This window comes from Lepus europaeus, chromosome 9 (genome assembly GCF_033115175.1).
Source record: "Lepus europaeus isolate LE1 chromosome 9, mLepTim1.pri, whole genome shotgun sequence".
In the NCBI taxonomy this organism is placed as follows: Eukaryota; Metazoa; Chordata; class Mammalia; order Lagomorpha; family Leporidae; genus Lepus; species Lepus europaeus.
The window spans coordinates 43,566,433-43,593,382 of record NC_084835.1 but is presented as its reverse complement, the minus strand read 5'-3'; the positions used below and the strand labels follow the sequence as shown (position 1 = coordinate 43,593,382).

General features: G+C 44.8%; 1 protein-coding gene across 1 annotated transcript in view; it reads left to right on the top strand.

Annotated features, from left to right (window-relative positions):
* Positions 1–26,950, top strand: part of FRMD4B (FERM domain containing 4B) — a 374,305-nt gene that overhangs the window by 254,858 nt on the left and 92,497 nt on the right. Inside the window, exon 6 of the mRNA XM_062201248.1 lies at positions 6,197–6,281. Within this exon, the coding sequence (XP_062057232.1) occupies positions 6,197–6,281 (85 nt within the window). The remainder of the gene's footprint in view (positions 1–6,196; positions 6,282–26,950) is intronic.

Sequence of the window (26,950 nt, the reverse complement as noted above, 5' to 3'; positions counted from 1 at the left end):
ACATCAGACTTACGCACTCTGATGTGGGATGCGGGTATCTTACCTGGCATCTGAACCATGAGGCTAAATGCCTGCCCCTAAACTTATATTTTAATTGCATTTTCTATGAGCGTCTTAAGTTCCCATCATATTTCTCTTCCAAGATCAAAGAATTGCTCGCTTGGGTGACACACCTGCACCTTGGAGAGGGACTTCCAGCTGGGTAGGAAGAACTCACCGTGCTGTCCCCCATAGGCTGGCCCTGTCCGGTCAGGCTCACTCAGCCAGCGACCCTTAAGGCTTTTGCATACATGACTCTGCTGCAGACCAGTGCAGCTTTACTTATGAAATACCATCCAAGAATCCAAAAAAAAGTGTAGACAATGGAAAAACTAGAATGAGGACCAGTTTTTAGGTAATATTAAGGAATTATTATGAAGCTTGTTAGTGTGAAAATTAGTCGAAATTAATTGTAATACAATCTTCCTCTGTTACAGAAACATTGAAATAATTAAAAGTGAAGGGGAAAAAAAGAATCACAGAAACTTAGAGTAGAAAACAGGCCTTGAGTTGTGCTTATCTGACCTAGACTCTTAAAGGACAAGTAGATCACTCCCCGTAGAAAAGCCTTTCCAACTTTTAAAATGATGTTTTGGGGCAGGCATTTGGTGTAGCCACAAAAATGCCTCTTGGGAAGCCTCCGTCCTATATCGGAGCACCTGAGTTTGAGTCCTGGCTCTGCTCTCAATTCCAGCTTCCTGCTCATACACACTCAGAGAGGCAGCAGGGGATCACTCAAGTAATTGGCTCCCTGCCACCCATGTAGAAGACATGGACTGACTTCTCAGCTCTTGGCTTCAACCTGACCCAGTCCTGGCCAGTGCCAGGCATTTAGGGAGTGAACCTCTTTTTTTTTTTTTTTTTTTTTTTTTTTTTTTTTTTTTTTTGACAGGCAGAGTGGATAGTGAGAGAGAGAGAGAGAAAGGTCTTCCTTTTTGCCGTTGGTTCACCCTCCAATGGCCGCTGCGGCCAGCGCATCTCGCTGATCCGAAGCCAGGAGCCAGGTACTTCTCCTGGTCTCCCATGCGGGTGCAGGGCCCAAGCACTTGGGCCATCCTCCACTGCCTTCCCGGGCCATAGCAAAGAGCTGGCCTGGAAGAGGGGCAACTGGGATAGAATCTGGTGCCCCAACCGGGACTAGAACCCGGTGTGCCGGCGCCACAAGGTGGAGGATTAGCCTGTTAAGCCATGGCGCCGGCCGGAGTGAACCTCTTGATGAAAGATCTCTGTCTCTCCCTTCCTGTCTGTCTGCCTTTTAAATAAATAAAAGAAAAGGACTGTTTAAATGATACTTCATGGGTCAATTCAAAATCTGTCACCTCCTGTCTTTTGTCCATGGGTACTGGTTCAGCATTTTGCAGTAACAGAGAACAAGTATACTTCCGTGTGTGTTAACAGATTAGTGACTATCACTCTAGTCTTGTTTCTCTGCATAGATAGATAGATAGATATAAAGTAAGTCTTTTTTTTTTTTTTAAGTTTATTTATTTTATTTGAAAGTCAGAGTACACAGAGAGAGGAGAGGCAGAGAGAGAGAAAGTGTCTTCCATCCACTGGATCACTCCCCAGTTGGCCACAATGGCTGGAGCTGCGCCAATCCTAAACCAGGAGCCAGGAGATTCTTCTGGGTCTTCCACGTGGGTGCAGGGGCCCAAGGACTTGGGCCATCTTCTACTGCTTTCCCAGGCCATAGCAGAGAGCTGGATTGGAAATGGAGCAGCCGGGTCTTGAACCGGTGCCCATATGGGATGTCGGCACTTCAGGCCAGGGCATTAACCCACTGCACCACAGCGCCAGCCCCCCTATATATATACATATATATATATATATACATATATATATATATTTTAGAAGATTTATTTATTTATTTGAAAGTCAAAGTTCAGAGAGAAGCAAAGGCAGAGAGAGAGGTCTTCCATCCACTGATTCACTCCCCAAATGGCCGCAATGGCCAGAGCTGTGCCGATATGAAGCCAGGAGCCAGGAGCTTCTTCTGGGTCTCCTACATGAGTGCAGGAACCCAAGGACTTGAACCATCTTCTTTTTTTTTTTTTTTTTTTGTCTTTTTTAAGATTTATTTATTTATTTGAAAGAGTTACACAAAGAGAGGAAAGGCAGAGGGAGAGAGAGGTCTTCCATCCGACTGTTCACTCTCCAGTTGGTCACAAGGGCCGGAGCTGTGCCGATCCAAAGCCAGGAGCCAGGAGCTTCTCCCAGGTCTCTCACATGGGTGCAGGGGCCCAAGGACTTGGGCCATATTCTACTGCTTTCCCAGGCCATAGCAGAGAGCTAGATCGGAAGTGGAGCAGCCGGGTCTCGAACCTGTGCCCATATGGGATGCCAGCACTGCAGGCGGCGGCTTTCTCTGCTACGCCACAACGCTGACCTTTCTCTGCCTATATTTTGACATGGTTTTGACACCCACAATTATTGTTATTATAGTGATTAGTATTGAGGGCTTGGCTTCAGCGTTAGTGCCGACTGAGGGAACTAGAAGAGGTAGCCTGGGAGAAGGTCCTGGTTAACAGCCTTGTCCACATAGTCAAAGGGTCCCAAATCAAGATGTAGCCCCGCCACACGGGCAGCCCTAGAAAACTTTGTGTCTGCTTCTGTGAAATGCTGTACTGACAGGGATCTCCCACCCCAAGCTGTTCTGGGAATTAAATGAAAGAATACAAGGAAAGCACTCAGCACCTTGCACAGCTCTTATGAAGGGCTCAGTGAAGGTCAGCTGAGATCCTGCTGCTACGCATTCAGGCTACCCTCTGACAACCTCCTCCTAGTATCTTGGTTGATAAGGATAAAGAACTCGTGAGAAAGCCAAGAAAGCAGGAAACAAGGGTTATGTGAGATGCAAGGAAGTCGCAGCACAGGCCATCTCAGCAGCACCGCCCCCCTGGTCCTCCTTGCTGTGGTGTCTGTCATCACACTGGCTCTGCCACTCTGCTTTGTCAGCCCCTGCGGTGGATTTTCCCCTCTCTCTACTTCATGGGTTCTCTTTAGAGCCGTTCTCTGTATCCACTGAGTTCTTCTCCACCCGTCTCTGAGTCTCTCTAAGAGAACCTCTGTGGTTGGTTTGCCAGCTCATTGTCCAATAGAAGCAGCCCCTGCTGAGTAGAGATCTCTCCAGGCCACCCCATCATCTCCTGAGCCAGATGGCTGTGCTTGGCCCATGCAGCGTGGTCAGGGCAGAAGGGATTTAGCTGCTGGTAGAACACCCAGATGATAACAAATTCTGAGTGTGTTTCACATCACCCACAAAAGCTGCTGTTTATTTACCATATTTTCTCTACTCTGATTTTTTATGTTACGGAATTCCATGCCTGTCTAGATACAGTTCAAATCTCATTATGCCCTTTAAGTTTTTGAAAAATCATGCAAGGTTTGCCAAGCCTCAATTCTTACAATCTCCAGACACCCTATTGTGTGCAAAGCACTGTGGTTGCCATTTCATATACCGTCATATGTTCCTTAATGACCAACATATGTTCTGAGAAATGTATTTGTAGGTGATTTCATCATTGTGCAAATATACACAAACTAAGATAGCTGTGACATCACCAGGCGATACAATCTTATCAGGCCACCATTGTAGGGCATGTGACTGCATAATGTGATTTATTTAAATGATGTAACAGCCCTTCTAGATAGGCATCCAGGTCTCCATTTTATAGACAAGGAGTCTGAGACTCAGAAAGCTTAGGTGACTTTCCTTCTCCATGCCACACAGCTCTCAGTTCCAGTGGAGGAGGAGGACTTTTTAGGAATAGTTAATATTTTTGAATGTTTTATGTGTATTGTCCAGGTTAATCCTTCTAGAGCCCTGTGATATAAATACAGTCATGGCCCAGAGCAGGTGTTTACCCTAGAAGCTAAAATGCCCCATATCCCATCAGGGTACCTGGGTTCAATTCCTGGCTTCTCCTAACCCCAGCTTCCTGCCAGTGCAGACTCTGGGAGACAAACAGAGATGGCTCAAGTAACTGCGTCCCTGCCACCCACGTGGGAGACCTAGATGGAATCCCCAGCTCCTGGCTTTCGTCTCCACTGTTGCAGGTGTCTGGGGAGTGAACCACCAGAAAGCACACCTCTCATTCTCCCTCTCAAATAAATACATAAGCAACTTTAAAACATATTCATGACTCTCAGTTTAGAAAAGACACAAAAAAGCTCAGTTACTTACCCGACTTACCCGAGGCCACACCACTAATAACTGTTGAAGGTGGGATTCCGTGTTCTAGCTCCTGCACAGATTTCTTTCTGATTCCGAAGCCTGTTCCCCCCCAACACACTTCTTTATTTCCTTCACTGCCTTTTTACTTACATTTCTCTTCTCAAAATGTAGTCCTCTTTAGTCTTCATTAATCTCACTCATCACTGAGATAAAGTAAAAATATAAAGGATCCATTCTCCCTCCGGGACTTCCCTTGATGAGTCAAGGTTAAGGGGTGGAATTTTTCCAGTGAGTTTACCATGTCAGTGATAAAAGCTTTCAGGGCCTTTGCAGCTAGCTGTGTTTGTGATTCAGATGTTTCATTGCGGTTGGTGGGTGGGGCATAACAAATGCCCAAGCTCTATCACGATTAAGTTTGCCTTGACTTTCAGCAATGTAGGAGCATCTTCCCTTCCAGGCCTGAGCCCTGCAGCACTGTGTCTCTTCATGCATTATTCATCAAGCTGGGCTTCAGAACAGGAGGGAAACTTTGGGGCCCCAGCATGCATGCTCACTCACCATCCAGCGCTGGTCTTTACCGGCCGGCCTCATCAGAATGGGATTATGAAAACAGAGTTGTTGGGCACCCAGCCTGGTCTCCTCCCCACCATAGAGCTGTCAGAGCCCTCCTAGGAGAGGGCTCAGAGATTAAACAAACAAAATCATAGAGAGGTAAGGCCCAATAAGCACCCCCACCCCTACCCAATACCCTTATTTGCATGAGAAAAGGCTGTGATTGAAGGCTGCACAGAGCTTGGCTTCCAGCCCAGGACCAGCCTGGGAGGGCGGGTGTGATTGGAACTCCTTTAGTAGATGAGGGTGAGGGAGCTGAAAGCCACTGAGCCACAAGCAGGCCTGGAGTCAGCAGTGCCTTGCTCAGCCCTTTCCACTCTCAGAGCTCATCTGGGCTTTGTTTGGAAGCTGTTGCTACTCCTTTGTTTGTCAAAGAAGGAGCAACACGAGTAATGTGTGTTTGCAGTTACACTGGATACTCCTCCGGGTTTCTCTTTGTCTCACTTTCTAACCAACAAAAACATTTTATCTGCAGGTATGTGGGCATACACCTACATAATGCGCATACATAAAATATGGTACAGAGTTATTTTCAGAAAGAAAAGAAAAGGGAGAGGATATTTGATTCAGCGGTCAAGATGCCTACATCCCATATCAGAGTGTGTTCCAAGTACTGGCTCCATTTTTTTTTTTTCCTTCAAGATTTATTTATTTATTTGAAAGTCAGAGTTACGCAGAGAGAGGAGAGGCAGAGAGAGGTGTCTTCCATCCACTGGTTCACTCCCCAGTTGGCCGCAACTGCTGGAGCTGTGCTGATCTGAAGCCAGGAGCCAGGAGCTTCTTCCAGGTCTCCCATGCGGGTGCAGGGGCCCAAGGACTTGGGCCATCTTCTGCTGCTTTCCCAGGCCATAGCAGAGAGCTGGATTGGAAGAGGAGCAGCTGGGACTAGAACCAGTACCCATATGGGATGCTGGCGCTTCAGGCCAGGGCATTAACCCGCTGCGCCACAGCGTCGGCCCCATTGGCTCCACTCCTGATTCCAATTTCCTGCTTTAGTACACCTGGTGAGGCAGAAGGTGAGGATGGCTGAAGGACTTGAGTCCCTGCCACCCATGTGGGAGACCCAGATTGAGTTCCAGACTCCTGGCTTGCTTGGCCCTGCCCTGGCTGTGGCTGTTACAGACTTTTAGGGCATGAATTAGTAGATGGATCTCTCTCTATCTGTCCATCTCTGTGTCTTTTTCTCTGTCTACCTTTCCAATAAGATAAAAACAAGTAAATAAAAGTTTTAAAAAAAAAAAATGAAAAGAAAGTACATTATCCCCTTGCTACTCAAAATTCACTCTTGCTTCTAGGGAACACTAAATGAGGAAATGAGATCATGCCGAGAGGAGAGAAATATGAGAAATGAATTTCTGCACTATTTTGCAGGTTTTACATTGAGAGCATATCGTTTTTGAAGGACAAAACGACCGTGGAGCTGTTTTTCCTGAACGCCAAGGCCTGCGTGCACAAGGTAAGGAGCCCACGGGCCCTGCCCCCAGTGGGACTGCAGTGGCCATGAGAAATGGGCTTGCCTTGTGTCTTCTTGTTTGCCCTCTGCTCTTGACATTTCCTCTTTTACAAAGACAACCATGGCAACATGTCCCAAGTTCTCAGCACTGAGGACAAACGTCCTAGAAGAACCTGGTTCTGATGTGGGAAAACTCAGGGAGATAGATAGTTAGTTCATGAGCTGGAGGCCACACCTCCCCCACCCAGGTAATCCTATCAACCACCTATCAAATCAGATGACACCTGCCCAAGATGCACCTCCCTGACCTGGGACTTGGGAACAGGATTACGTAACCACTCCCCTTCTCAAAGCTCATAGGAAGTTTGGGGAAGTAGAGGGGGCTCTCTCTCCACCTTGCACACCCTGGATGAGCAGAGCAGGGTATGAAATTCCCCTTTTTACCTTTCCTGGGCCACTCCCCCTAAATGAAACCTTCATGTGCCTGTGGATTCTTCTCACTTTCTAAATAAACCTTACCACACTGTGTGCCTTGTTTGTGCCTGCGCTTACAATTCTTCTCTAAGTAAAAGACAAGAGCCTGGGATATGAATTTTGGCCCAACCTAGCCCCCACAGCAGTTCACCCACAAATGACAGCTACTCCCAACACAGCTAATACACCATGCAGGACACCACAGAGGGACATAATGATCTATCAGCCGGATTGTGATGGAAACTTCCTAGACCAGAAATCCTTGGTAGCAGGGTGTGTGCTAACTTTACGATAATATAGCACCAATCTTAGGTAGGTTCCCACCCTGCCTTTAGGTCCCTGCACACCTGCACCACCTCGACTCCCAGGAGGCCTCGTGCTTTCAAGTAGTACCTCAGTTGCCAGTGATGAAAGACCAGGGCTGGTGTTTTTATTATTTTTTTATATTCAAAAGGCAGCATTACTGAGAGAGAGGGAGAGACAGAGACACAGATCTGGTTCACTCTTCAAATGCCTCAAAGGCCAGGACTGGGCCAGACTGAAGCCAAGAGCCAAGAAAGAGCTTCCTTCGGGTCTCCCATGTAGAGGTTGGGGCCCAAGCACTTGGACCATCTTCTGTTGCTTTCTAAGGCACATTGGCAGGGAGCTGGATTGGAAGTGGAGCAGCTGGGACATGAACTGGTGCCCATATGGGATGCCAGTACCAAAGGCAGAGGCTTAGCCTTCTACCCCACAGCACTGGCCCCTTTATTATGTATCTTAAAGTCAGAACAACCTCTAACTTTGTCCTTGTCAAAATTGTTTTTATAGGTTTTCTGGGTTCCCATATGAATTTTGCAACTAGCTGGGGTTTTTATTTTGATTAGCATTATCCCAAATCCATAGAATATTGTGGAGAGAACTGACAATGTAGAATCAGCAGACCCATGGACAAGTCTATATCTGCATTTTTTTAGACCTTTTGTCATTTCTCCCAGTAGTGTTTTATATCTTCTTGTATATATGTCTTTTGAAAGATCTGCCCCCAAGAATTCCTATTAGTTGATGCAATTGTAAATGGTATCTTTTTATTTTAATTTCTGAATGTTCATTGCTAGTGTATAGAAATACAGTTGATTTTTATATATTGATTCTATATCCTACAATCTTACCAAACTCATTATTTCTGGTAGCTTTTTTGAATTTGTCAGAAGAGGAGTTTCTCTTGTTCCTCATCTTAGGATGAAAATATCCAGTCTTTCATCATTAAGTATGATGTAGGCTCTGCATTCACATCATCTTTTTTTTTTTTTTTTTTTTTAAAGATTTATTTATTTGAGGCCGGCGCCGTGGCTCAACAGGCTAATCCTCCCACTTGCGGCGCCGGCACACCGGGTTCTAGTCCCGGTCGGGGCACCGATCCTGTCCCGGTTGCCCCTCTTCCAGGCCAGCTCTCTGCTGTGGCCAGGGAGTGCAGTGGAGGATGGCCCAAGTGTTTGGGCTCTGCACCCCATGGGAGACCAGGATAAGCACCTGGCTCCTGCCATCGGAACAGCGCGGTGCGCCGGCCGCAGCGCGCTACCGCGGCGGCCATTGGAGGGTGAACCAACGGCAAAAGGAAGACCTTTCTCTCTGTCTCTCTCTCTCTCACTGTCCACTCTGCCTGTCAAAAAAAAAAAAAAAGATTTATTTATTTGAAAGAGTTACACAGAGAGAGGTAGAGATAGGTCTTCATCCGATGGTTTACTCCCCAATTGGCCACAATGGCCAGAGCTGAGCTGGTCCAAAGCCAGGAGCCAGGAGCCTCTTTCAGGTCTCCCATGCCGGTGCAGAGGCCCAAGGACTTGGGCCATCCTCCACTGCTTTCCCAGGCCATAGCAGAGAGCTGGATCGGAAGTGAAGCAGCTGGGACTTGAACCGGCACCCATATGGGATGCCGGCACTTTAGGTCAGGGTGTTAACCCGCTGTGCCACAGTGCCGGCCCCCAGATCATCTTTTTAAGGTTAGGGGCATTCCCTTTTCTTTCTGATTTGTTGAGTACTGTTAAATGATCAAATGGTACTTCTTGTTTAATTTATTAAAATGGTGAATTATACTGACTAACTTTTTAAGATTAAACCAACTTGAAATAAGCTGTACTTGGTCATGATGTAGTCACATTTTGTTTTTTTTAAAAGATTGATTGATTTGAAAGGTGGAGTGACAGAGACTGGAGGTAAGAGATGTATCTTCCATCCTCTGGTTCATTCCCCAAAATGGCAGCAACAGCCAAAGCTGGGCCAGGCCAAAGCCAGGAGCCAGGAACTGCATCTGAATCTCCCACATGGGTGGCAGGGGCCCAAGCACTTGGGGCATCTTTCTCTGCTCTCCCAGGCACTTTAGCAGGGAGCTGGATTGGAAGTGGAGCAGCAAGGATTTCAACCGGTGCTTTGACATGGGACACCAGCCTTGCAAGTGGCAGCTTCATTTGCCAGAACATTGTTTAACCTTTCCACATTTATGTCCGTGAGATATATTTGTTTTATTCTGTGTATTGTAATAATTTGTGGGTTTAGTATTACAGTAATGTTGTTTTTTCTTTTTTTCTTTCTTTTTTTTTTTTTTTGACAGGCAGAGTGGATAGTGAGAGAGAGAGACAGAGAGAAAGGTCTTCCTTTTTGCCATTGGTTCACCCTCCAATGGCCGCTGACAGAGTTATACAGTGAGAGAGAGAAAGGTCTTCCTTCCATTGGTTCACCCCCCAAATGGCCGCCATGGCCAGAGCTACGCCGATCTGAAGCCAAGAGCCAGGTGCTTCTCCTGGTCTCCCATGGGGTGCAGGGCCCAAGGACTTGGACCATCCTCCACTGCCTTCCCGGGCCATAGCAGAGAGCTGGCCTGGAAGAGGGGCAACCCGGATAGAATCCGGCGCCCCAACCAGGACTAGAACCCGGTGTGCCGGCACCGCAAGGCAGAGGATTAGCCTGTTAAGCCACGGCGCTGGCCATAACGTTGTTCATAGAATGGCTTAATTTGTGAAGAATTGATATTAATTTCTTCCTCAAATATTTGGTAGAATTTAGCAGTGAAATCATCCATACTTGGAGTTTTCTTTGTGGGAAGATTTTTAACTCAAATTCCATTTTATTAGTAGAGGGCTATCCAGATATCTACACCTTCTTTTTTTGTTTTCAAATTGTTTTATTTGTTTGTTTATCTGAGAAGCAAGAGAGAATTCCCATCCATTGGTTTGCTCCCCAATTACTTGGAACTGCCAAAACTAGGTCAGGCCAAGGCCAAGAGCCAGCAACTCAATCCAAGTCTCCCAAGTGGGTGGCAGGAACCCAGTTACTTGAGCCATCACCTCTGATGGAATTGGGACCAGAGCTGGGAACTGAACCCAGGCATTCCAGCGTGGTATACAGTCATCTTACCCACTGGGTAAACACTCACTCCCCAGGATACCTATGTCTTTTTGAGTGAGGTACAAGAGTTTGTATTTTTCAAGGAATTTGTTTCATTCAAGTTGTCAAACTTACAGCACAGTTCATAATATTTCCTTATTATCCTTTTAATATGTGCAGAATCTATACTGATGTTACTTTTCTCATTCTTGATAATAATAATGCTGTCTGTATTTTACCCCTTGGTCAATCTGGCTAAATGTTTATCAACTATTGGGCTTCCTGAAGAACCTTTTGGTTTCTTTATTGGTTTCAATATTTTTCTTTTTTTTTTTTTTTTCTGCTTTCTTTTTTATTTCTGTTGCAATCATTATCGCTTTCTTTGACTTCAGTTTGCCCTTTATGTTCTAGTTCCTTTAGAATACTTAAGATGGAAGCTCGGAGTTTCTTTTTCTTTTTTCTCAGAAAAGTAGGCAAGTGTTTTCTGAGAGGACCCTTCACCATTCTCATTTTTTAAAAAAGATTTGTTTGTTTGAAAGGCAGTTACATAGAGAGAGATCTTCAATCCACCAGTTCACTCCCCAAATGGCCACAATAGCTAGGATTGGACCAGGCCAAAGCCAGGAGCCAGGAGTTTCTAAGAGGTCTCCCATTTGCGTGGCAAGAGCCCAAGTACTTGATCCATCTTCTGCTGCTTTCCCAGATGCATTAGCAGGGAGCGAGATCAGAAGTGGAGCTGCTGGGACTCAAATTGGCACTCATATGGGATGCTGGTGTCACAGTGGTGGCTTTACTGCTACACCACAACACTGGTCCCTGAGTAGTATCTGTTGCTATTTTCAAGTTTATTCTTTTTTTTTTTTTCTTTTTAATCCCATCCAGTATTTTGGAGTATTTTGGAGTTTTTATCTTTGGGAGGTTAGATTTGGATTTTTTTTTTTTTTTTTAATTTGACAGAGTTACACAGTGAGAGAGAGAAAGGTCTTCCTTCCATTGGTTCACCCCCCAAATGGCCGCCATGGCCAGAGCTACGCCAATCTGAAGCCAGGAGCCAGGTGCTTCCTCCTGGTCTCCCATGCAAGTGCAGGGGCCCAAGCACTTGGGCCATCCTCCACTGCCTTCCCGGGTCACAGCAGAGAGCTGGACTGGAAGAGGAGCAACCTGGACTAGAACCCAGTACCTGCCCATATGGGATGCCAGCGCCACAGGCAGAGGATTAACCAAGTGAGCCATGGCGCCGGACCCCCTTTTTTTACTTTTTGCATGTGACTTTTTGAACATGTGAAATAGAATTACAATGATTATTTCAATGTTTCTGTTTCCTTCTTTGTTTTTAAAATTTATTTTATTTATTTGAAAGAGTTGGGGAGGGTCTTCCATCACTGGTTCAATCCCCAGGTGGCTCCAACAGCTAGGGTTGCAACAATCCGAAGCCAGGAGCCAGGAGCTTCCTCCGGGACTCCCACACAGGTGCAGGGGCGCAAGAACTTGGGCCATCTTCTACTGCTTTCCCAGGCCATAGCAGAGAGCTGGATCAGAAGTAGAGCAGCTGGGACTCAAACCTGCGCCCATATGGGATGCCGGCATTGCAGGCTGAGGCTTTAACCTGCTGAACCACAGCCCAGCCCCCTCTTTTTTTTTAACTATTTGTGTCAGTTCTGTGTGGTTTCTATTGATTTCTATTGATTGAGTTTACTCTTTAGTGTGTGTTTTACCTATTTGCATGCTTCTTTGATTAAATGCTCCACATTATTTTATTTTATTTTTTTCAAATCTCTTAGGCTGACCCAGAGTGATGTTTGCTCTCCCAGCTCCTTCCTGAGCACTCTACTCAGTTCTTCTTGGGACATGAGGTTTTCTGTGTGAACAGTAGAAACCGAGTTGGCTTCCAGCATGTGTGAGGACCAGGCACTCCTCCCCCTGATCCTTTCAGAGGCTCCCCAGTTTGGGGGTCTCCTTTCTTTTTTTTTTTTTTTTTATTTATTTATTTATTTTTTTGACAGGCAGAGTGGACAGTGAGAGAGAGACAGACAGAAAGGTCTTCCTTTTGCCGTTGGTTCACCCTCCAATGGCCGCCGCGGTAGGCGCGCTGCGGCCGGCGCACCAGGCTGATCCGATGGCAGGAGCCAGGTGCTTCTCCTGGTCTCCCATGGGGTGCAGGGCCCAAGCACTTGGGCCATCCTCCACTGCACTCCCTGGCCACAGCAGAGAGCTGGCCTGGAAGAGGGGCAACCGGGACAGGATCGGTGCCCCGACCGGGACTAGAACCCGGTGTGCCGGCGCCGCAAGGCGGAAGATTAGCCTAGTGAGCCGTGGCGCCAGCGGGGGTCTCCTTTCATACATGCAGGGGTCAGTACACTGCGCAATACTCACGGAAGGCCCTCCGTAGCTCCTGACGGCTCTCTGGGAAGCTCTCTTTTCTCCAGTACCCTGTTCTGTAAATCCTGTGTATTTTCATCTTTTGGGTCTCTCAGCTCCTCCTGCTCAGCACCAGGGGTCTGCTATATTTCATTGTGTTTCCCCTCCACAGCCTGAGGCCCTCTTTCGACAGTAAGTGGAGCCAAGCTTGGAGCTCCCCCTGTTCAAGTTTCACTGTCTTTTCGTTGCCAGATGCTCAGTGCTTTGAAAACTGTTTTGTATGTTTTGTCTGGCATTTAGTTTTTTTGTTTTTGTTTTTTAGATGAGAGGATATATTCATTCCCTATTACTCCATCTTGGCCAGAGGCACAAGGCCTCAAAGCAGACTTTGTGGCTAATTTTATGGTGAAACTTCAATGCCCCCAGCACCAAAGGCCTTCTTTTCTTAGACTTGAGTTTCCTTAAGAATTCCAAGGTGGACTGATGAGCAGACACCTGTACGGTAAACGCAGCACTTACCAAGTTAGGAAAACATTTCACAAGCCATAGTTGGCCATCCTGCCTTCTGTGAGAAGCACAATTACTCTTTGTGATATTTTTCCCGGTCTAGTTGGCCATGGTCCAATGAAATAGTCTCCCTGATTGCTTGTTTGCTCTATTGCTAATGGAAAGATAATGAGAATGCAAATTTTTAACTCCTGATGTTTCTTTTGTAGGTCTGTAGGCTAAATTCTGTCTGTCTTGAGGATGTAATAAAGAGCAAAATTCTTTTAAATTCATTTGTATGAATGTCAGTTCTTGGGAGCTCTCTTCTAAATGGGGTGGCCTAAGACTCGTTAAAGAATTTAGAACTTTTGGGGCAGGCACTGTGGTGTAGCGGGTTAACACCCTGACCTGAAGCGCCAGCATCCCATATGGGCGCTGGTTCTAGTCCCTGCTCTAGTTCTGCTCCACTTCTGATCCAGCTCTCTGCTATGGCCTGGGAAAGCAATAGAAGATGACCCAGGTCCTTGGGCCCCTGCACCTACGTGGGTGACCTGGAAGAAGCTCCTGGCTCCTGGCTCCTGGCTTCGGATTGAGGCAGCTCCAGCTGTTGCAGCCAACTGGGGAGTGAACCATCGGATAGAGGACCTCTCTCCCTCTGCCTCTCCTCTCCTTTCTCTGTGTAACTCTGACTTTCAGATAAATAAATAAATCTTAAAAAAATAATTTAGAACTTTTACATAACATGATTTTGTAAGGCACTGTAACTGTTAGATAATTTATAAAAATTGACTTGTATGAATTGAGAATACAATATGTTCTATCTGTCTAGTTAATATGGATGTGACTGGAGACAATCCCAAGAGATTCTACAAGATCAGGTAGATAATAAAGGATTAGAGGCTGTTGGGTGAAGCAACTTTCAAATACTTTCTTAAGATGTATGACTATTCAAGAACGTTCTGCATAAGGAATATCATCTGAACCATGGCCGCAGGAGTAAATAAGTTTTATGAGAACATAGCCTCAACTGTGGAACACACGTAGGTGGATTTATTGATTGGTAAAAGTGAGTCACTGAAGGTTGGGTAGCTCCTGTTAATTGAGGGCTCCCTGCTGGATCTGAATGGAGCTCCCCTCCACACTGTCTGGATAACTTTCTTCCCACCAATAATGTGTTTGGCTCCCGTAACAACTCCCTAGGAACACATTTTCCTTTCTGCCACTGTTCCTCTATTTCTAGATCTTTCCCCCACAGGCAGGAAGAGAGAGCTCTTATTTGCAAACACTGACAAAGCCACTATGTCTTTTTGTTTCTTTTAAAGATTTATTCTGTTTATTTGAAAGGCAGAATGAAGGGCCAGTGCCGTGGTGCACTAGGTTAATCCTCCACCTGTGGCGCCGGCATCCCATATGGGCGCTGGGTTCTAGACCCAGTTATTCCTCTTCTGCTGTGGCCTGGGAAGGCAGTGGAGGATGGCCCAAGTGCTTGGGCCCCTACACCTGCATGGGAGACCAGGAAGAAGCACCTGGCTCCTGGCTTTGGATCGGCGTAGCTCCAGCCGTTGCAGCCATTTTGGGGAGTGAAGCATCAGATGGAAGACCTTTCTCTCTGTCTCTCTCTCTCACTGTCTGTAACTTTACCTGTCAAATAAAAATTTAAAAAAAAAAAAATCTTAAAAAAAAAAAGAAAGAAAGAAAAAGAAAGGCAGAATGAATACAGAGAGGGAGAGACAGAGATTTTCCATCTGCTGAGTCACTCCCCAGAGGGGCCACCATGTCCAGAGTTGGGCCACCCTTAAGCCGGGAGCCAAAATTTCCATCTGGGTCTCCCACAAAGGTACAGGGACCCAAGCACTTGGGCCATCTTCCACTATTTTCCCAGGTGCATTAGCAGGGAGCTGGATAAGGAGTGGATCAGCAGGCAATTGAACCATAACTCATGTGGGATGCTGACTTCTTCACAAGTGGTGACTTAACCCATTTTGCTACTATACCAGCCCCACCCCCCCAACACACACACAATGTCTTTTTGCATACTTGGTTAGGAAGACATAGGACTTGTGATAAGGTGTAATTCAGTTGCTGAAGCTCTGCATTGCTAAATAAATAGGGTTTATGTGTACAAAATTCAGCCTCATGAGAATATCACTTGAAACGCTGGGTAGTTCTCAATAGTTTTGTAACTCTTATTGCCCCACTGCATAGAGAATAAGCCATTTGTGACACTTAAATGTTGCAAGAAATATTGTGCCCCACTTCTGAGTCTACGTACTCAGGATAGACTGAAAAGATGAGGAGGATTTTTCACGTTTGTTTACTCCAGAGCAAATTCCTATAAATTCAGTCTGGCACAAGTTGGGCAGTCAATGAATTGTTGACTAGTTCAATAAATGAGTGAGTGTTGTTGATGATTAACCCTGTTTCCCAAGTAGTCAAGCGATAAACAAAAGTGTCTAATTGTACTAGGGGAAAACACATGACAGTGTCGCCATTGAGAAGCTGAACATCTATACTGTTAAAAAATCATTTTTATGCATTATTGAATAACATTTAGCAATGTCGTAGTCACCACTAATGACAGTCTTCATCAAAGAATGAGTGACAGCGATTCCGTAAAGAAGAAAAGTTCATGTCTAGCATACCTTAAAAATATCAGAAGCTCAGTGGCTTTTTCTCTAATCTTTTAGAAGTCATTTAAGAACCAATAGCTGTCTTATTGAGAACTAGTGTTACACTCTCCAGTTATGAAGCCATTGTGGATAGGCTGACTTCAACCATGGCTCCAGCTAAGTAAGTACATGTAAGGAGCATTTATTCAGCAATTAGGTAGCTACTCCCTGCCAGTACTGTTTAAGGCTGTTTATTACTGGAAGTGCTCTGAGTATTCTTTTACTTATCGTCTGTTATTTTAAATCCCAATTTATTTATAACACAGAGTTACAGAGAGTAAGAGAGAGAGTGATCTTCCATCTACTGGTTCACTCCCCAAATGGCCCCCAACAGCTGGAGCTGGACCAGGTGGAAGCCAGGAGCCTGGAACTCCATCTGGGGTGAATCCCAATTTAAACATTAGTGAAAATGAACTTGTTTTCTGGAAAAAAGAAATCTGCCTTATTGGTAGTTTTGACCAAACCTAAGTGAATGTATGCCTGCCCTAATAAAGTAAATATAGACAGTTGAGTGTTTCTATTTTCCACCCACCATGATGTGCTGTAATTTGCGATATGAAAAATGTATTAGAAATCTTACTGTCTTTTGATCCTGACAAGGAAATGTAGTTCTAAGGAAAGCGCTGGGTTCTAGGGCCCCCTCTGGGCCATACTGGCTGTGTGATCTTGGGAAAGATACTTAACCTCTGTATTTCTCCTGCTCCAACATGACATGATGAGATGGGATTAGAGCAGCATTTCTGACCATGTGACCTATGACTATTTTTTTTTATCAGATTTACAACAAATGCTCATTTTCAGTGGGCAGACTTCTGCTTTCTTGGTTGTTTACCACAAACTCAGAATTCGGAAAGAAACTAATGCATTTTTAATTTGAAAAACCACTTTGTGTTCTGAACGTTAAACCTGCAGAATGTTGGGTCCTTGTATGGGTTCAAATTTGCTTTAAGACATATGAGAGGGGCCGGCGCTGTGGCTCACTTGGCTAATCCCCCACCTGCAGTGCCGGCATCCCGTATGGGCACCGGGTTCTGGTCCTGGTTGCTCCTCTTCCAGTCCAGCTCTCTGCTGTGGCCTGGGAAGGCAGTGGAGGATGGCTCAGGTGCTTGGGCCCCTGCACCTGCGTGGGAGACCAGGAAGAAGCACCTGGTTCCTGGCTTCAGATCAGCGCAGAGCTAGCCGTGGTGGCCATTTGGGATTTGGGGGAGTGAACCAACTGAAAGAATACCTTTATCTCTCTCTCTCTCTCTCTCTCTCTCTCTCACTGTGTGTGACTCTACCTGTCCAAAAAAAAAAAAAAAAAAGACATATGAGAAAGGTCTGGGGACAAGAGTAGAAAGAAATCTTGTGATTCTCTCCCTCTTCTTCACTAAGACATTTTTCCTGGAGAAGGCATAGAACCCCTTCCCAGCTCTGAGACCAGTGTTCGTATAAGAAATGTCTGAAGCTTTCTCTGTAGGTTTGTCATGTCATATACCACACTAAGCTGGGTGGTATACAAATAGTTGCATTTGATGCTCACTATCCCATGAAAAAGGAAACTTGGGATCTCCTCTGATGAATAAAAGAACTGAGGCACAGAGAGATTAAGTCATTTGGAACTAGTAGGTGTTTGGGGAAAGTGTCCTTGGTTAGTTATACCAGCAGGAGACCCGGCCCTCTAGAATTATCACTGGTTCATTCCAGGTTCATTTCAGCTTCCTCTCATTCATGGCTGTTGGTAAATAAAAGTGTCTCCAGTAGCTTAGAACTCAGGGGGGTTGTTCCTAATGATAGAGGGGGCAGGTCTGAGCAACTATTCAGTATTGATTGCGTAGGATTTGCTAGGTGCATACTGTGTCTGTTAATTACTTTAGTTCTCACTCAAGCCCTGTTGGCTAAGTTCTGTTATTGTCCCCATCTTATAGATGGGGATACTGAGGCACAGAGTTATGTCATGTACACAAGGTCACAGAGCTGGTTAGTCTAGGAGCCAAGATCCATCCAGGCAGTGGATGGCAGAGCCCATGAGATTAGCTCTTAATGAATGAAGGCTGCCTATCTCACTGGGGATGCAGATCCATAGCACCCTGCATTTAAACCCCCTCTTTGGCTTAATTACAAGCATTAGCCACCTTGATGCTTTAAGCCCATGTGGTTAATAAGATGCCTGTGTATACACCAGGGGTCAGGTGACTTCTATGGACTGGGCTGGAGAGCAGAGCACCACTGGGAGAGAGTATTACTGGAATGCATTAGTGCACACCTTCCAGGAAAGCTCAGAATTGCCCCAAGGAGCGAGTGTTCCCAAGGCAAGTACACACTTTCGTGTGAGCTGCCCTTCAGGTAAGGGCCCTTGAACCTGTTTTGCTTCCTTGGTGAGAGTGAGAGGGGCACACCTTGCCTTCACAAAACAACCACCTGTGCCGGGTGGCAGTGATGTGGAAACGCCGAAACTGACCTTGGGGAGCCCTGGCAGCACCAGGCAGGCAGGCTACAGTCCACCTGGGCGGGCCTGTTGCCTGATAGGGAAAGGAAAGCCACAGGGCATGCCATGGGACTGTAGGAGTGCCCCAGGCCGTGACACTTGCAGGCCACTTTGACTCCATTTATGATTGTATTAACCAGCCAACATCTACTCCACCAGGCCATTACAAACTCAGCCATCTGAAGACCAGCTTGGCGAATTAAAATAATGCTGGCCACCTTGTCTCTTTTGATGTGTACAAAAATCTGATGCTAATGAAAAGTCAGAAAATGTGGAAAGGCAGATGGGGCTCCTGGGGTGCCCTGTGGCAGAGTCGATGCATAGCCACAGCTCCCTTTGCTGCAGAAGTTGGCTGGGACGGGGGGGGGGGGGGGAGTGGAGGGGGACGGGGTGGCAGGAGGCAGCCGGACTCTGAGAGCATACTAGTCATCCGGAACTGATCTTTTTTCAGTATTATCTCATTTAACTGTCACAACAACTGACACTGTTATTTATTACTACTTTGACAAATGAGAAAATGGAAACACAGAGAGGTTAAATCACTAGGCCAAAGTTAAGTAACTCACTAGTAGTGGAGTGATCAGACCTGGCTCCAGAAACCATAACACTTATCTTTCTTTATTCATTCATTCATTCGATTTTAAAAAAAAATTGCATTCCTATTAAGGGTCAGCATAGGGAGCTTGCTCGCTCTCTCTCTCTGTTTCTCTGTATCTATGCATCTCAAATAAATAAACATTTTTTAAAAATATTTTTAAGTTGTCTCCTTTGTCTACTACCAATACCATTTCCTACAAGGAGTTAAACTCTTCCAAACTCTGAAGCATCCTGTAACTACTCATAACTCTTCTTATTGTGTTGAATACTTCATTTATGCACCTGTCACACTCCCCCCCACCACCACCACCCCCAGCTGTACTGACTCTTGAGCTGTTCATCATACTTGCAAGGCCCTAAGTAAATATGTGTCAAGTGAGCAAAACAAATAACATTTACACTAGCAACTAAACTGCTTAAACTTTGCAAAATGAGCTTGTGAAAAAATGAAGCCAAATTGAAATCAGTTCTAAGAAACCATAAAATTAGACATTTTCAGCTTTCAATCTTATTTTGTTTTCACTACCTAAGATGGAGCTACTATTCCTAAATTCGATTTTCCAGAGTTGATCTTGTACTTGCAAACTTACAGTTTAATATACTGAATCTATCAGAATACAGTTTTAGCATTGCATGGTTGAATTTTAAAGCACCTAAGTCTCAGCTTATCTGTGATAACCTTTGCTGCTATACTTACTCTAAGTGTCTATTGCAGGCATTTGAGAGAATCAGTGTTAAATCAGCTACAAGGATAGATTGACACACTTCTCTGCTCTTGGATTCTTAGAGTTTCAAGGAAATCAGTCATCAACTTTTGATTGCTTCCAGAGTGGAGGGACATGGAGAGTGGACGTGGAGAGAATCAGTTCATCATAAAACTGTGTTTCGGCCAAATCTTCCAAGATATTCTGCCACACCAGTCACTCAGACAGAGTGCCCTGAGTATAACTAACTCTGTTCACCTTCTTACTTAAAGCTAAAGTTACCGTATAAGTGGCAACAGAGCAGGGATGGAGGAAACACCAAATAATAAAACTCCAAGTAATTATTTGGAGACAATTTCATTATGTGCCTAGAAAATGGAAATGAATGTGGCCGGCACCGTGGTGCACTAGGTTAATCCTCCACCTGTGGCGCCGGCATCCCATATGGGCGCTGGTTCTAGTCCCAGCTGCTCCTTTTCCAATCCAGCTCTCTGCTGTGGCCTGGGAAAGCAGTAGAAGATGGCCCAAGTCCTTGGGTCCCTGCACCCCCATGGGAGACCTGGAAGAAGCACGTGGCTCCTGGCTTCGGATTGGTGCAGCTCCAGCCGTTGCGGCCATTTGGGGAGTGAACCAACAGACAGAAGACCTTTCTCTCTGTTTCTCCCTCTCACTGTTTATAACTCTACCTCTCAAATAAATAAATAAATAAATAAAATCTTAAAAAAAAAAAGAAAATGGAAATGTATTAGCTACATTTCTTGACATTATTAGCATTGGCGAAGAAATCAGTTGACAGTTAATACACTAAAAGTAGTAATAATCTATCTAACAACTATAAAAATAAACAGATTTTTAAAAAACTCATTTTTATAGGAGAATATGAAATACTGACTATTAATCTTAACATAGGATGTGCATGAACTTTGTAGGCATAGCACAAAACTTCATAATTACTATTAAATGATTTCAATAGAGACATGAAATGATTCCAAAAAGGAATATTGATTCTTATATTTTTTTTTAATTTGATAAAGTTCTTCAAATTTCTTTGAGGAGCCGGTGCTGTGTTGCAGTAGGTTAAGCCTCCGCCTGCAATGCCGGCATCCCATATGGGCACCGGTTCATGTCCTGGCTGCTATGTTCCGATCCAGCTCTGCTAATGGCCTGGGAAAGCAGTAGAAGATGCCCCAGGTGCTTGGCCTCTGTGCCCACATGGGAGACCTGGAAGAAGCTCCTGGCTCCTGGCTCCTGGCTCCTGGCTCCTGGCTTTGGATCAGCCAAGTTCCGGCTCTTGTAGCCATTTGGGGAATAACAGCAGATAGAAGACCTCTCTGTCTGTCTCTGCCTTTCAAATAAATAAATATTTTTAGAAATATTTGAAACTAAGTGTAAAGGGCTGGCATTGTGGCTCAGTAGGTAAAGCTGCTGCTTGCAACGCTGGCATTCCATGTGAGAGTGCTTGTTGGAGTCCCTGCTGCTCTGCCTCTGATCCAGCTCCCTGCTAAAATGTCTGAGAAGGCAGTGGAGGATGACCTAAGTACTTGGGCCCCTGACACTCATGTGGGAGACCTTTGGATAGAGCTTCATCCTCCTGGTTTCAGCCTGGCCCACCCCTGGCTATTGCAGCCATTTGGAAAGTAAACCAGCAAATAGAAGATCTCTTTCTGTCTCTCCCTTTCTATCTGTCACTCTGTCTTTCAAATAAATATGTTTTTAAAAAAAGGGAAAAGAATTAGAATGGACTACCAGAGATTAATATGCAGTATTAAAGCATTTATCCTGTCCAATATTGAGGCATATTGAAAAGTGACTAAAAGTTATAGAAATGCCAAAAATTTGACCAGCGCCCCCGAATAAAATTGATAATCTAGAAATAGGTATAATCATTTATAAGAGTTTAAGAAGTGATGTTGAAGCATTCCTACAGATCCTTTGTGGGTGCTGGGCTATATGATAAATGTTTTACATTTATAGTTCATTTCATGCTGTGAACAATTGAGTAAAGTTAGTATTATCACCTGCACATTTGGAAATGAGTTTCAGAAAAGATTGCTCCAAGTCCCACTGGTTGCTGCAGTGGGAAAGATAAGTCCAGTGTGACTGCCCGGACCAAGAGAAGGTCCCACCAAAGAATACGTGGGAGGAAACAGCGTGCAACCAGCAGACAAAGGGTTAACCTTGGTAGTATGTACACAACTCCCCAAATGGCTGCAACAGCTGGAGCTTGGCCAGGCTGAAGGTAGGGGCCAGGAACTTCCTCTGGGTTTCCTTCGTGTGTGCAAGGGCCTAAGCTTTTGGGCCATTCTCTGCTGCTTTCCCAGGCGCATTAACAGAGAGCTGGATCAGAAGAGGAGCAGCCAGGACTCAAACCACTGCCCAGATGTGATGCCAGCGTTGCAGGAGGCAGCTTAACCTTCCACACCACAATGGCTGGCTGAGTTTCAACGTTTGGGATTTGAGGGTGCTTAATATGTGAAGTGTGTGTGCGCGCGCGCGTGTGTGTGTGTGTGCATGCATGTGTATGTGTTTTAATCTTCAACTCATTTCGAGATTCAGAAATAAGTTAAAGGCTCAGTAGAAAAAAAAATTGAATTGTGCAGGCTGTGGGTGCATGTGCCCTCTCATAATAACTAGTCATCAAAGACTGAGATTTATCAAGGTAAACGTCAGAGCTGGTTTGAAGACTAGCCAGTGCACAGGAACAAAGAAATCTAAAACTGTATTCTTAAGGGCTGTTAAATGTTTTATAATACGTATCTCACCTATTCCTGTTTTGTGTGGTTTTCCCTTTAAGTTTTCCTAACATGGAAACTGTGTTTGTATTAAACCATGAGCATTCAGATATATGTTCCCTTGTGCATTTGTGGGAGATCAGTTTTCATAATAAAAACTTTTACCTCATCTCAGGTCCTTGGGGCATTTTCCTCCAAGCTGTGTCATTTATCCTTACCACCTACCCGAGAGAATGAAGGGGAAGATAATTGTTTCTCCTTTCCTTAGATAAAAACCTGAAGCCCAAAAATGTAAAAGGATATAGTCATAAAATAGAGACCAAGGAAAATGCCCTCCAGTCAGCGCTAGCTGGGTTACGTTTACAAAGACTGAACTATTTGCTCACTGGTTTATGAGCCAGCGCAAGCAGGCACTCAAATATTTGTTGAATACATTGGAAAGAGCCACATCATAAAAATCCAGCTGGAATACTTATATTTCATAAAGGTATAATGTACTATGAATTATCCTTAAACATCTAAACCCAGTACTGATATTTTTGCTATGCCGTCATCTCAGAAACAGACTTATGAGAATTGCATTACAGTTCACAATAAGACTTTTTTTTTTTTTTTGATAAGCAGAGTTAGACAGTGAGAGAGACAGAAAGAAAGGTCTTCCTTTCATTGGTTCACCCCCCAAATGGCTGCCACAGCCGGCGCTGCGCCGATCTGAAGCCAGGAGCCAAGTGCTTCTTCCCGGTCTCCCATGCAGGTGCAGGGCCCAAGCACTTGGGCCATCCTCCACTGCCTTCCTGGGCCACAGCAGAGAGCTGGACTGGAAGAGGAGCAACCAGGACAGAATCCGGCGCCCCAACCGGGACTAGAACCCGGAGTGCCGGCGCTACAGGCGGAGGATTAGCCTAGTGAGCCGCGGCACCGGCCAAGATGTTCTGTTCTGTAGAAAGAACTGGAATGGAGGAGCTGGTGGACTCCAAACACAAAGCAAGGCTAAGAGATGAAAGGCCGGTTGCCTGGCTTAATCAGATGATGCTTAATCAGATGATGTTGGAGTACTGCACTATACCTCATGAAAATGTACAGATCTTACATGTTAATCAAAAAATAATAATAACATGATGAAGCATATTTTTTAAGGATTTGCATTGTAGCTCAATTGTGACTCACAAAAAGTCATGTAAAAGAGCCAGGGTTGAGGTGCCGTGGGTTAAGCCTCTGCTTGCACCACGAGGATCCCATCAGAGCATCAGTTCAAGTTCTGGCTGCCCTGCTTCTGATCCAACTCCCTGATAATGCACTTGGGAAGGCAAGGGAGGATGGCCCAAGTGCTTGGGCCCCTGCCACCCTCATGGGAGTCTGGATGGAGTTTCAGGCTCCTAGTTTCATCCTGGCCCAGACCTGACTGGTCCTATTTACTCCCCATTGGAAGCAGATGGAAGGTCATTCTCTCTCGCTGTGTGTGTGTGTGTGTGTCTCCCTCTGTGGACCTCTTTACAAAAATAAATCTTTTTAATTCATATAAAAATACCATGATGAATGCTTTGAAAGAGAGAGAAGGTAGATGGCCCATTCAGCTGAAAATATAAAATCTTTTTAAAAAATATTTGTTTTTATTTATTTAAAAGACAGAGTTACAGAGAGAGAGAGAGAAACCTTCTATCCACTGGTACACTTCCCAAATGGCTGCAAGACCAGATCTGGGCCAGGACAGAGCCAAGAGCCAGGAGCTTCTTTCATTCTCCCACTTGGATACAGTGGCCCAAGCACTTTGGCCATTCTCTTCTGCTTTCTCAACTGCATTATCAGGGAGCTGGATTGGAAGTGGAGCAGCCCCAGCTCAAACTGGCACCCATGTGGGATGCCGGTGCTGCAGGCTGGTTCTTTAAACTGCTGCGCCATAGCTCCGGCCCAAATATAAAATCTTAAAATTTAGGAATCTTGAACACCAATAGGTGAAAAGGCTATGTAAGGTATTTTCTTATTATTTTAGAAATTAGACTCCTTTGTATGTTTCCTGCATCTGAAAATGCTAGATTGACATGTTTGAAGAAACAAATCTTGTATTCAGAGGAAACATGACAAAGCAACTTCCAAAAACAAACTTCCCCCTGCAGCTCTCTCCCTCTCTCCATCTGTCCGTTGTGTCACCTGTCCTCCTATTGTCTCTTTCTTGTTTTTTTAATCCCGTACTAGAAAGTGGATATCGTTGGCCTTTCTATGGTGCTTCACAGACCTAAGGAAGCTTGAAAGGGGCTAACTCTGTGTTTTGGGAAGAAGAAATTGAATGGCGGACTCCCATTTCATCATTAAGTAGGCCTAAAAGGGTTGTTTTTAGGGGAGAATCTTTGTATTGTGGACTCTATAAAAAATAGACCAAGATGTCTATTTCATATAAATCTGTTGAGTTGGCCATTAGTGGTTACAATTTTAAAGTTATGAAGAACACATGTACTTAGGTGCCTTGTAAGAGTACAATTTGCTGGTAGCTGAAATGAAGTCAGTAGAGTTTGTGGGTGTGGGATACAAACCACAAGTGTTGATTCATTCCTCAGAGAGACAGTCCATTGTTCGACTCAGTGCATGATGTAGGGGAAAGATGGGGGCATGGAGGAGGGTCCCCACTGTCCATCTTTGAATTCTGGTCCTGGCACTTACCCACCTGGGTGGCCTTGAGCAACAAGCTCCTTAATTTTCCTAAGCCTCAGTTTCCCTGACTTGTGAAACAGGGATGATTACGTTACCTTCTTGAGAGGTTGGCCTTCATCAATGAATGAATGGCCTACACATCATATATATGTGTAAAGCTCTCGAAACAGATCACATGCACTTAATCCATGCTCCTATTCTTATTATCGACAGTATTATCCCAGAGTTCCCTAGAGAACAACTCCATAAAATGTTCTCATCTGTAAGAAGTGCCAGCACATGCATAACCACAATTATGACATAAAAGGAAAAGCTTGGTGAAAATACTTTAAGCATGGTATGCCCTTTTGAGAGAAAAACTTAATAAGTGGGAGGCTCCACAGTACTGAAAATCGAAGTTTCCTTGCATATTTGCTCATGCAGAACATCCACATAGGATAATAACTTCGGCAGGGCTTATTTACTCAAAGGCTTAATTTTCAGGCTTAATTTTAACACCGTGACCAGAACTTACTTTCTCCTGATTCATCATTTTCTCCCTCTAATCATCCTTGATTATCTTGCAAGCACCTTGCACTTTTTTTTTTTTTTTAAATGAGTAGTTTTCCATCAGGACACTCTGCTGCTACAAATTCAGAGTGGCGTTGTAAATTGGTGCCAGGGTGCTTTTAAGCAATTAGAATGCTGTAATTAATGTCTGCTGTGCATGTAATCTTCCAGTGTGTAAGGGTAAGTATAGAAGTTGAGAGCTGGGTTCTAAGTGTTTAATAATGGTTATTCATCTGTTCTCCAGTTGTCTCCCCGCGTATGCATCAGATGTGGGTGCCTTGGCACCGTCTTGCTTATTAGCAGAGCCTGACCTATTTAGGCTCCCTGCTTTTCTTGCATCGCAGAACAATTTGGCTAGGCATCACCACACCTCTAATTTCCAGGGCAGGCTCATAAACATTCACTTGCTTGCTTTGAAAATGTGGCAGTGTGAGAGTTTATAAAGAGGATTGAGATACCGTGTGGGACCGGGTGACAGTCTCATTCTTGCTGGGTTTCATAGGAATGGAGACTCGTGACCTCAGAGTAGGGGCAAAGTAAAAGTAAGAGTTGAAGGAAGGAGGTTTGTCGTCCTGATAATGTTTGCTACAGTCATCAACATGCTGCTTGGGAAGCCGGCATCCCACAATGAAGTCTGAGGGCTGCGCTCCCTATTGTAGCTTCCTGCTAATGCACAATCTGGGAGGCAGCAGATGATGGCTTGAGTACTTGGGTCATTGACATCCAGGTGGAAGACCCAGATTGGCTCTTGGCTTCATCCTGGCCCATACCTGGCTGTTGCAGGCATTTGAGGAGTGAACCAGTGGGTGGAAGCACACAATACTCTCTCTCTGCATTTCAAATAAATAAAAATTAAATTTTTTAAAAAATTATCAACATGGTCTCATAAATTCCTTTTTACTCATTCATTTTGATGCTCAAGCTGCTCCCACTTTGGCCAGTGGGACCCCCTGTAAATCAGACCCTGTCCTTTTAGCTGGTCTCGACTGCTTTGGAGACACAATAAGCCAGCCCAGGCTCTCTGTGTACTTTTCCCTGCCATAGATTTGAAATAAGACATTTTTCTTTTAATGGAGAATGGTATCTAGTAACCAAGATGTGGTTTCTATTTTGAAGCTAGTTGGAAGTTCACCTCAAGAATAAAAAACAAATATATGCCACTTGTCCACCTAAAAAAATGAGCACATTGCACAAACCATACTTGGACTAAACATGGGACAATAGAGTCTGACTAGTTCTCCCTCCTTTGTCATTTTCATACCCACATATTTATTGGTGTTACCCTCCCAAGCTGAGCACTGATTCACCTGCTGCAAACTTTCCCTGTCTCTCTGTGCCTATCTCTGTTACCATCAAGTTTCTGAAAAGCGGTCTGCCCAGATACTTTGGTCATAATGCATTTGTCTCTGAAACTATGATACACACCCACAGAAACACCTGTACATGTTTGTTTTTTAATAATGTTTTTCCTTTTTCAAGGCATCTTTTTCTCATTTGTTTTGGCCTCAAAACACCAGAAAGTATGTGGGACAAGTATTATTATTTGCCTTTTGCATCGGTAGGAAGTGAAGCCGGCAGAGTAAATGACTTTTTGACACCTCTTTGTATGTAGTCTTTTTTTTTTTTT